Source organism: Dipodomys merriami, unplaced genomic scaffold (assembly GCF_024711535.1).
Source record: "Dipodomys merriami isolate MVZ:Mamm:240054 unplaced genomic scaffold, mDipMer1.0.p SCAF_6, whole genome shotgun sequence".
Classification (NCBI taxonomy): Eukaryota; Metazoa; Chordata; class Mammalia; order Rodentia; family Heteromyidae; genus Dipodomys; species Dipodomys merriami.
The window spans coordinates 5,209,595-5,222,154 of record NW_027206179.1 but is presented as its reverse complement, the minus strand read 5'-3'; the positions used below and the strand labels follow the sequence as shown (position 1 = coordinate 5,222,154).

Here is a 12,560-nt window from a genome sequence, read left to right as displayed (position 1 = left end):
AACAATTGGCAAAATGCAACACCCCTTTACAATAAGCTCTACCGAAGATAGGAATCAAGGGAATGTTACTCAAGATAATAAAGGCTGTATATGACAAACCTAGATCCAGAAGTATACTTAATGTGAAAAAGTTAAAACCATTCCCTATAAAATTGTGAACAAAATATGGATGCATACTATCCACTCTTCTTCAAGGAAACGTCGGAACTCCTAGCAAGAGCAACAAGGTAGGAGAAGCACATAAAGGGAATCAAAATAGAAGAAGAAATAAAGCTATTCATATTTTTCATATTTGCAGATGTTATGATCCTGTATTTAAAGAATCCTGTAGATTCCCCAGGATTCCTACTGAGTTGATTCAAAACTCTGGTAAAGTAGTAGGGCATAAAATCAACCCAGAAAAGTCAGTAGCCTTCCTGTGTGCCAACAATGAGGTGAGTGATACTGATATCAGAAAAGCTGAGGAAAGAAAGAGCAGCATGTGGTATTCAAGCAAAGGAAAGGTTTATTTTCCAGCTCTAGGCTGCCTCTGGTCAAGTTGAAAGCCTGAGCAGCAGGGATAAAATTTAGGCAGGGAGGGAGGGGAAGTGAAGAGGGAGTAGGGGATGTAGTTGAGGAGGTGGGAGGGATGGGATGGTAGGGGAATAACAAAGGAGGAGGCAACAATGCTGGAAAAGAAATCTACTCATTACCTAGCTCATGTAACTGTAATCTCTCTGTACAATATTTTCACAATAAAAAAATTATTTGAAAAAAGGGTCAAACCACAGCCTCCCCATGACTTATCAAGGCTAGGGTTGGGAGAAAGTGTGACCACACCAGATGCTGATGTGACCTCTGTGAGGGAAGAAGGTGACTGCCTCCAAGTATGCCATTTATCTAGGTGAGGCAGGTACTGAGGGAAGACAACCAAGAGGAAGGTGGAGTGTGTTCCACATTCCCAGGTTGGACCTTACAATCAGGAAAATAGCAATTCTGCTTAGAGCAATATACTAATTCAATGTAATATCCATCAAAATCACAATGACTGTCTTCAAAGAAATAGAGTAATCAATCCAAATATTCATATGGAATAAAAGATTGAGAATAAGAAAAAATCCTTAGCAGGAAGAACAGTGCTGGAGAAATATCAACAGCAATCTTCAAGCTATATTACAAACCCAGAGCAATACACAAATCTTGGTGTTGACACAAGAATTGGTCTCAGCATTCCTGGAACAGAAGACAAGACAGAAATAAGCCCACAAACATATAGCCATCTAATATTTAATAAGGTGCCAAAACACATCTTGGAAGAAAGTTGGCCTTTGTATGAATGTTTATGGAAATATTCAGTGTCTATAGTAAAATAACTGAAACTAGATACCCATAGAACCCTTTGCACCAGAATCATGTCTAAATGGATCAAAGACCTCAATGTAAAGCCAGATACTGTGCAAGTGTTACAGGAAAGGGTAGGGGAGAAGCTATGCTTTTAAACATGGGGCCAAGTTCTTAAAGCAAACATCCAGAATCAGAACAAATCAAAGAATGTCTAGATAAATGGGATTGTACCAAAGGGAACAGTGTCTGGTAAAAAGGAATATAGATAATAAGATAAATAGAAAGCCCACAGAATGGGAGAAAATCTTCACTGGCTATACAATATACAAAGGTCTTATATACATTATACACATAGAGATAAAAAATTAAACCCTCCAAAATAAAGCCCCCCAAACTCAATAGCCCAATCTGTAAATGGGATAAAGATTGAAAGAGACACTTCATACAGGAAGAAAAAAGAATGGCCATTAAACACATGAATAACTGCTCAACATGTCTGGCCAAAAACGAAATGTAAATCAAAATAACATTGAGATTCCACTTCACATTAGTTTGATCGACCTTTATCAGCAAAACTAACAATAACAAATGATTGTAGGAATGTGGCCCAAAAGCCACCCTATTAAACTGATGGTGGGAATGTAAACTTGTTCAACCACTATCAATAACAATATGGAGGTTCCTTCCTTAAAAGACTAAGTATAGAGCTTCCCTATGACCCAGCAATTTCACTCCTGGGCATTTAACCAATGGACCACAAACCAGGTCAAACTAACACCATAAGAACAACTATATTTATGGGAGAATTTATAGCCAAGATATGGAATCAACCTAGATGTCCCTTGGTGGAAAAAAGAACAAGAAAATTTGGGAAATATGCATAATGGAATTCTACTCATCCATCAGAAAGAATGATACTGTACCATTTGTAGGAAATAGAAAGTTTCAGAAAATTAAAGTAAGCAAAGTAAGTCAGAGCCAAAAAAATATAGGCTGCATGTTTTTCCTCATTTTTGGTAAGTAGGACATGTCTACAAATCTAAAAATAAGCACACTAAGTCACTTAAATAGATAAATAAATGTGCACATGCTGGAAGATGATTAATTTTTTAGGGCCCTAGACATTAACATACAGAGGCCAAAGGAGGATATGCACAGGAATGGTGGACATAGTCCTCATAGCTATGTACAAATGACTATATAAATAATACAGCTTGAAGTGAACTGTAAGGAAAGGAAATAGAATGTATTTATACTTGACAGCCTTTTACTCTCTTTACCTTTTGTCTTATTTTTTGTTTGTATTTGGGAGGGTAAGAGAGAGCTCATAAAAGGTGGAACAGATCAGAGGTGTGAGTGGCTCATGCCTTCAATCCTATTTACTCAGAATGCTGATATCTTGGGATTATTGTTCAAAGCCAGCCCAGGCAGGAAAGGCTGTGAGATTCTTATCTCCAGTAAACCAGGAGAAAACCAGAAGTGGTGCTGTGGCTCAAGTAGTCAAGCACTAGCCTTGAGCTGAAGAGCTGAGGGGCAGCACACATGTCCAGTGTTCAAGCCCTATGACCAACAAAAAGAGAGGAACAGGATGAACAAGTACAACATTGATTCTCACTAGACACTATGTGGAAAATGAACTGGCCGTTTGTGGTTGTAGTCAGAAGAGAAAAAGTGAGACAGTGATGGGAAGGGAGACATGGTTCAAATGAATTGTACTCATTACTGATTACCTAACTCAGGTAACTGTAACCCTTTTCTATATCAACACTACAGAAATACTAAAAATAAAAAAACTAATAAATAAAATAAAATAATTAAACAGACCCATCACAAACAATGTTATTGAATTAAAAATAAGAGACCTCCTTTCCAGAAGCCCAGGACCAGATGGCTTTATATCTGAATCCTAAAAGACCTTTAGAGGGGAATTATCACCAACACTTCTCAAAGTCTTCAAGGAAATTACTCATTTTGTGAAGCCAGCAATATAGTCATTTCCAAACCTGATAAGATCACATTGAGAAAAGAGAACTTCAGACTTACCTCCTTGATGAACATTGATGCAACAGTTCTCAAATCAATACTAGTAAATAGAATCCAAAAACTGATGAAAAATTCATGAACTAAGATCAAAGTGCATTTATCCCAGGGATGCAAAACTGGTGTAACACACAAAGTCAATTAACGAATTAAAACACATCAACCAAAGCAAGGGCAAGAAGCACATAAGCATCTCGATCGATGCAGAAAAAGCCTTTGATAAGATTCAACATCCATTTGTGATAAACACTTGGGAGAAGCAAGGAATCCTTGGAACAGTCCTCACTAATAAAGGCTGTATAAGAGAAACCTATAGCCAGCATTATACTCAATGTTGAACAAGTACAGACATTTCCTCTAAAATCATGAACAAGACAAGGATATCCATTCTCTCCATTTCTCTTCAACATAGTATTGGAATTCTTAGGAAGAGTAGTATGCAAGAGACAAACAGGATACAAAAAGGGTAGCAAGAAGTAAACCTATCCCTTCTCACAGATGATCTCATAAAGTACATAATGGACTCCAAAATCTCTAATCCCAAGGTACTAGATTTGAACTAGAACTTTAACAAAAGAGCCAGGTATGAAGTCAACCCCAAAATATTGTCTTTCTTTCTTTATGTTACTGTCAAGAGGATCAAGGCTGAAATTCAAAAAGCAACCCGATTTGTAATTTCCTCAAATTAACCAGTAGGTGAAGGACCTCTATTGTGAAAACTTTAAAAATTTGAAAAAGAAAATCTAAAACTACTTAAGCAGATGGACAAGAGCTGTTGCACTCGTCGATTGAAAGAGGAAGCATGAAAAATTACAATAATGCCCAGAGCAATTTACAAATGCAATGCAATATCCATCCAAATTCCAACAAAATTCTTCAAAGAGAGAGAGAAAGCAATCCAGAAATTTATGGAAAATAAAAAATGACAATGAATATCAAATCAATTCTTAGCAGTCAGAACAGTGCTGGAAGAATAACATTACCAAAGTTTAAACTCTATTATAGAGCCATAGTAATGAAAAAAAGCTTAGTCCTGGCAAAAATAGACACCGGAGAATCAATGGAACAGAATAGAAGACTCAGAAATGAACTCAAAGACTTGTATCCATCAGATATTTGATAAAGGAGCCCAAATTATAGCCTGAACAAATGATGCTGGAAAAATTGGACATCCATGTGCAGAAAACTGAAACTAGATATCCATACATCACCTTATACAAACATCAATTCAAACTGGATGAAAGACTTCACTGTAAGGGCAGAAATTGTGAGTGTTTTATAGGAAAGGGTAGGGGACATGTAGGGCTCTTGGGAACAAATAAAATCTTTCTGAGGAAAATTCCAGAATCAGAACCAAAAAAGAATGGATTAAAGGGCAACATCGAACTTAAAGGTTTCTGGACTGCAAAGGGCATAGCTAACAAGCTACATAGAAAAAAAAATCATAAATTGTGAGGTTTTGTTTACCAGCTATCCCCGGAGAAAGGCCTTATTGCCAATATATACTTTGAGATCAAAACATTAAATCATCAAAGGAACAGCAACCCAAGTAATAAAAGAGAATTAGAGAAGATTATGAAAGACAATATAAATAGAAAAATCACGGAATGGGAGATTTTTAACCAGCTATCCATTATGAAAGGCTTCATATCCAAAATATACTTAGAGCTCAAAACATAGTTAAAACTCAAAAAATATACTTATCCCTCAAAGAAATAGCAACTTGAGTAATAAATGAGCTAAAGAATTTAAGAGAGACTTCTTATCTCATTATTGCAAGGGTCCACCTGTATCCTTATTTAAACATTTTGTTTTTTCCTTTCCCCTCCCCAAATAATACCAACATCAAATACAGTGAAAACCGGGATTATAGAGGGACAGGTTGGGAGGGGGCGGGCCTTGGGGGCTGGGGGGATTTGAGGGGGGCAGATGGAAAGGGCTGGTAAGGGGAGACAAAGGATGAGGCAACAATGTTTGATAAGAAATGTACTCATACCTTGCTCATGTAATTGTAACCCCTCTGTATGGTATTTTCACTATAAAAATATATTGAAGTACAAAAAAAGAGACTTCTCAGAGGAAGAAATAAGAATGGCTATTAGCCAAATGAAAAAATATGTTTCTCATCCCTGGTCATAAAGGAAATGCAAATCAAAACAACACCGCCATTGTACCTCACTCTAGTTAGAATGCAAACTTTAAAGAATACAATAACCAATGTGGGCAAGGATGTGGCCAAAAGGGAACTCTATTACATTGTTGGTGGGAATGTAAATTTGTTCAACCAGTCTGAAAAGCAGTATGGAGGGTCCTCAAAAAAACTAAACATAGAACAGCCCTAAAATCCAGCATCTCCTCTTCTGGGCATTTATCCTATAGAGCACAAAACAAGGATACACTAATGCTATTAGCACAATCGTGTTTATTGCAGCTTTCTTTACAATAGTCATGATAGGAAAGCAGCCAAGATGTCCCTCAATGGACAAATGGATAAAGAAATTGTGGTCTCTTTACACAATGCAATTGCTCTTCAATTACAAAGAATGGCATTAAATACTTAGAGACATTTTGAGAAGATTATGTTAAGTGAAGTAAACCAGACCCAGGTTGCATGATTTCCCTCATTAGTGGGAACTAGAATATTACTGGGTAGCACCAAAGCATCTATCCATGGGTTAATTGAGATATAATGGAATCGATTAAGAACAAAAATAATGTAATTCTTTAGAAAGTAAGAGTCAAAACCCACAATAGAAGTAATGGAATACTTGTGTGGTGTATACACATAAATAAACAAAGTATACATGAATTGTTAGATGGCAAAAATTCTATACATTATTTAAAAGCATGAAAAGTGAAGGAAATTGTGTGGTAGCAGGTGTGAGTAAGAATGTTAATAGTGCTGGGCACTGGTGGCGCATTCCTGTAATACTAGCTACTCAGGAGGCTGAGAATCTGAGGATTGTGGTTCAAAGCCAGCCTGGGCAGGAAAGTCCATGAGACTCTTATCTCCAATAAACCACCAGAAAATGGGAAATGGCACTGTGGCTCAGGAGGTAGAGCACTCACCTTGAGCTGAAGAGCTCAGGAAAAGCACCAAGGCCCAGAGTTCAATGCCTACAACCTACAAAAAAATGTTAGCAAGGGTGGCATTGATCAAGGCACACAGTATAAAGAGGCTCTGTTGAATGGCAACTCTTTTGTACAACTACCCAAAGAAAATAAAATTTAGAAAAATGTATGGAATTTACTAGTAAGTGTGATGATACATTTGAGCTCAAAATGTTCTAACATTGTAAATATACTAGAGAAATCATGCATGTAAGTCTTATGAAGAAGGAAATTTTTTAATATATCTAGTTATTACTATAATACACAGATATTCAATATTTCAAATGATGGAAAGAATACAAAGCAGTGACAATTTTGATTTTTATTTCTTGAATATTTTAATCTTAATATAGTAAATGAAAAATTTTCACAAACATTTAAATAAAAAAGCTTCATTAGAGCATTTCTGTAATTCACTTAAGGATTTGATCATAACCCTCCACTACTTGTCTGTGTATTTCCACTTCTTTCATTCTCATCATAATGGATAATTGTCTTCAGTCCAAAATAGTTTGTTGTAACCTATATTAATCTCCATAAGTAGCACAGAATGTGTAACAGACAAATGAAAACTTGTAATTCAAAATCAAAACTCACTACTATTGAACTCACTAAACACTGACTAAAGTCTCTAAAAGGAGAGAATGAGTAGAAGAAGCTTCAATTGACCTGGCGTACTTACCTAATGGCAGTAGTGAGAAGTGATTTGTCAATAATGACTGGGTATGGAAATGTAGGAAACTCTACCAATAAGAGTCAGAATGGCTGAATGAATGAAGCCTCCAGTCCAAATGATAGGTTGATTCCAAGAAACTCAATTCACTATCAATGGCACTCAATGACTTTAAGAAAGGAAGGTGGCCAGACCCAGAGAAACATAGGTTACATGGTTCTCTGAGTGCAGTGGGTATAATGTACCTATAAAATCTACAAGTAAATAAAATCAATGGTGAAAGACAAACCATTTGGACATGATAAGTTACACAGTCTCTAGGCATTCCTCACAGTGAGAACAAAAGAGAATATTCACAGAAAAGGAATATGAAGGCAAGGTGCAATACCTATGTGCAACTGAAGATATAAAAAAGATTTGTCTAAATCAATTGCAGGAAACAGAAAACAGGTTTTTCTTGTATATTGCTGTTTTGGTTTACCATTTGTTTGTTCACTCATGTGTCTTAGGGTGAGCATGAAGCCACAGAAATGATGGAACAATGGGAAAACAAAAGAAATGGTTGGACAAAGGTTAATTGTGTGGAATATTAACTGTAGAACTGGTGGGTGCAGATGGGAGGGAAAATAGTGAGAGAAGGGGAGATATTATTCAAAAAGAAATATATTCTTTCGGGCTGGGAAGATGGTTCAGTGGTAGAGTGCTTGCCTTGCCTGCATGAGGCCCTTGGTTCGATTCCTCAGCACCACATAAGCAGAAATAAAGCCGGAAGTGGCACTGTGGCTCAAGAGGTAGAGTGCTAGCCTTGAGCTGAGGAGCTGAGGGATAGTGCCCAGGCCCAGAGTTCAGGCCCCATAACCAGAACCCTACCCCAAAATAAGAAACATATTCTTCATCTTACTTATGAAACTATAACCCCTCTGTACATCATTTTTATAAAAGCAATAAACAACATACGGAATGAAAAAAAAGAGTGGAATAAGGCAGACCATGGAAATGAAAGCCAAAGGAACACAAAAGTTTCCATAATGTATCACACGAAATAGTCTTTAATCAAAGCAACCAAATGTGATAAATTTCTAATGTAGTGATGATGGGACCAAATCAACAAGATGACATAACCATTGAGAATGTGTATTAACACACTATCTAAACACTTAACTCTGTTTAATACAATTTTGAGATAGTACTAATACAATAATAGCTGAGGATTTTCTAAAGATCATACAGACAAAATCAACAGGGTGTTATAAGAATTAAATTTTATCCTTTATTTGATGAGCTTCATGTACATCTACAGAACATTTTCCCCGATGTCTAAATAAGTCATCTTTCATCAACATACTGACCATTCTCCAGGAGAGATTATGGGATAGGAAAAAAAAGAAAGCACATTTTAAACATTCTGAACATATATCAAGCACACAAGCACATAACACTGTAATTAGACTAGAAATTAACATGGAAAATATGCAAACAACATGAAAATGAAGTGAGTTATTTTTCAACCATTAATAAATAATTTAATGTAATCAAAAGCATTCAAGTTAAGTGGTTAATTCATGATTAATAAGCTGCTTTTCAAGGAAAATTTCAATAAATAAACTGATCCTTTAAACAAATAATAATCAAAGCAGTATTGGGAATTCTATAGATATAGAGGAGAAATAAAATGAAACTGTAATAACCTCTGTGAAATCAGGAGTACAGATATTTTACTAAAGAACCTATGCTGTATCTCCAGGAACTAGAAAAAGAAACTCAAACTTAGTTGAAGGAAAGAAAGAATCAAATAGAAGAAAAAGAATTAGAGTATAAAAACACAATAGCAATAATCAATAAAGAAAGTGTAGATTCTACATAAACAACAGAGTGATAAGACTGAAGTAGAAATCATGGACCATCTAGGGGGAAAATTACACATGTCAGCACATACCTCCATGCCAGAATCAGTATGGTGAAAATAGCTACATGATTGAAAAGTCATGTACAGTTTCAGTTCACTTTCTATCAAAATTCCTATCACTTTCTTCACAAAAACAGAGGTGGCAAAATGAAATTTTATGGAAAAGGAAATCCTCAATTATCCGGAGCTATGTTCAGAAATAAGAGTAATTCTGAATAACCCTATTCCTATTTTATACTTCTACTGCCATGACAGAATCACTAAAAAATTCTGATAAAAACAGACACATAGATCAAAGAAACATAAGACAAAGAAGTAATTGTAAACAACAACAGTATCTGATTGGAGAAGTTGCCAAATAATATATAGCCTAAACATGGCATCTTTAGCAAAAGGCACTGTGAAATAAGTATCCTGATGTGAAACACTGAAACTAGACCCTGCATATTTTTTAACTCAAAATTAATTAGTTAATAAGAGAGACTGGAACTTTGCAAGTAATAGAGAAAAATGCAGTTAAACATACATACCGAAGTATCTAAAAAAGAATTCAAATAACAATAAAAGAACAGCAAGAATTAAGCTCTAATTTCACTAACTGGTAGAATTCTTTGTCTCATTTGCAAGGCCCTAAATTCTACTCTGAGTATTGAAAATGTAAAATAGCTGTGGTGTTTCCAGTTGAAAATCTTCAGCACAAAAAAAGAATCTGTAGGACAGAGAAATGAATAGTTAAAAATCTTGCTCGTTATTCACCTCACAGAGGATTAATAGCAAGTGTCAACTGACTCAAAAACTTAAATATCAATAGGAACAAAATCCAAACAAAGAACAACTCTTAAGAAATTGAAAAGTACAAATAAAAAATCAATAGTGAAAGAAGTATTCCACCATTTGAGCAACTCCTCAGTTACACATCAACCCTGACAAAATTTGCATGTTCATTGATAATATACAACAGTTACCAATTGGAGATTCCTGAAGAAATTAAAACTGCTTCTACTGGTGGCTTATGCCTGCAGAAAAGCAGAGAAACAAGGATCCTAATTCAGAGCAAGGTGGGGCTGACACTCTTTCTCTTCAGTCAACTAAGAAACAGCTAGAAGTGGAGGGCTAGCTCAAGTGGTAGAGTATCAGCTGTGAGGGCAAAAACCAAGCAAGAGTACAAAGCAAGCCAATCACTAGTGTCGCCTTCCTAGTTACCTCTGAAAGAAATTAGAGATATGGGAGAGAAAGAAGGATGTCAGTCAAGATATAAAAAAGAGTGGGTGAATGACATCAAAGTATATGACATGAAGTGAGGAAATACAATAGGAATCAGTTATTTGAGACAAGCAACATTTATATCCAAATTAGTAAATATCACCTTAACATCATAGGGCACAGATTTGAAGCATATCTCTCACTACTTATGTCTAATTGCAAGGCTCTATTTATGTACGAGAAAGACTTATTGGATAAATCTTGCTGTCTGTAATCAATACTATGCATAAAATGTTAATGAATCTGACCACACTTTACTACATATATGTGGGTAGCTAAGAAAACTCCACTGGCTGAACCATAATACTGAATGGGACTACATTAGCTTGCTCACAAAAGTACTCAAATATAGTTTTTGGTATTAAGAGAATGAACATCAGCTGAACATGAGTAAAGGGTGGGGAATAAAAATAATGAGCTAAGCTAGGCACTAGTGTCTCATGAGTGTAGTCTTAACTATTTAGGAGACTGAGATCTGAGGATAGTGTTTTGAAGCCAGGTTGAGCAGGAATTTAACTACCCAAAATGCCAGATGTGGAGCTGTGGCTTAAGTGATAGAGCACTATCCTTAAGCAAAAATGTTCAGGGATGATGCCAAGAATCTGAGCTGCCAGGAGTAGCACGAAAGTAAGATAAACATACCAGTGACATATAAAGTAAGAACTTATACCATCTATAGCACAGAAGAGAGTAATTCCTATCTTGTGATCTCTGCTCTCAAATGTGGGCAGCTCTCTCAGGCTATACCTGTTACACCAGTTCTTGAAAAGGAGTGCCCATGACAGAGACAATGACATTTGTCTTGAATAGGAATCAGCTTGCTAAAATTTCTAGAAGTTCTTTACAGTCATTCTTCTTTTCTTACTATTTTTTAGTATAGCTATTTCTAGTGAGACTGAATGTTAGAGACCAAATTCCAGATTATGCATGTGCACAAGTAAAACATATCCCATTCTGGGCAGATAAAACTAACCCTCAAGGATTCTTTGATAATGCTGAACTTCCTGGTTAATGCGTGGTTTGTGGAGCCTCAGTGACATATAATAATGATACAAGGCTTATTTTGGAAGAGAAACTACTTGTCTATAGTAAGAATGTGTATGTGTGTTTGTGTTTATGGAAATCCTGTGGTATGAAATTAATGCCTGGACAATGTCTTTGAGATTTTTTGCTCCAGGATTACAATCTGAAAATCCACAGCTTCACTTCCAGCTTTTGGCTGGTTAGTTGGAGATAAAGTCTCACAGATTTTTCTGCCTGGCCTGCCTTCAAATCTTGATCTTCAGATATCAGTGCCATGAGTAGTTAGGATCATAGGCATGAGCCTCCAACCTACAATACGAAATTTTATCAACGTTCTCAAAATATAGGTGTTACTAAAGCAAAATTCTCATAGTACTAGCATGGGAGGGGGAAATATAGACTCAGCCTTTCAGTAAAGATGTCATGCCAGTGACTCCAGTTGATTGTAATAACATCGCTTCACTTTATGCAATCACAGCTGAAATGAAGGATAAACAGGGATGCTTAAGTAATAAAGTGAAGAATATATAGACCTGGAAAGAAGAAGTTGTATGGAATGAAAGATAATCCTCTCCTAGTAGCAGGCAGAACATCACTCAACAGTACATGTTAAACAAAACGGTGAAACTAAGCTGTTCCTAGAACAATAGGGATGAAGAGCAGTGTGAAGGGAGAACATTAATGTGTGCACCCAGAGTTCTCTCAACCATTGTACATCTTCAGAATATAATAGCAACTGGGAATAAAATGATGAGTTACTTACGGTGTAAGGTCACCTTGCCTGGAATCTTCACTGCTAACACGATTAAATTGCAAAATGTAGAGAGGGAAAAACCCAGCGATCATCACATCTCCATTCATGTGTGCTCGTTGCTTCATTGTGGAAAAGCAGCTAGTGCCAGCCAAGGACCTAACAAGGAGGGGAAGCTGGAGAAGGAGGGTGATAGTCATAAGGAACATCCCTGAGTCGTCTGCCAAGCAAAAATTCTGGCTGGAAGTCAGACCCAAAGTTTTAGATACATATCTTCATAAATCATTTTATTTGTTCCTATGTGTCTTTTTTGGACGGAGATCTTCATTATAGCTCACTGTCCATCAAAGATTCTTGTGCATCCCCTGAAGTAATTTGTAAAATTATTCCCTGCAGCTCTTCACCTGTGGCCTTCAGCCAGGAGAAAAACATGAGTTGGAAGCATGTTTACAGGTTAGCCTTCTTCACTC

The 12,560-nt window shown here is 36.3% G+C and overlaps 1 protein-coding gene across 1 annotated transcript in view; it reads right to left on the bottom strand.

The window, feature by feature from the left end:
* The window catches only part of LOC138813698 (vomeronasal type-2 receptor 116-like), a 32,024-nt gene extending 19,806 nt beyond the window's left edge, over positions 1-12,218 (bottom strand). The window contains exon 1 of the mRNA XM_070002081.1: positions 12,103-12,218. Within this exon, the coding sequence (XP_069858182.1) occupies positions 12,103-12,218 (116 nt within the window). The remainder of the gene's footprint in view (positions 1-12,102) is intronic.
* Positions 12,219-12,560: the final 342 nt, after the last annotated feature.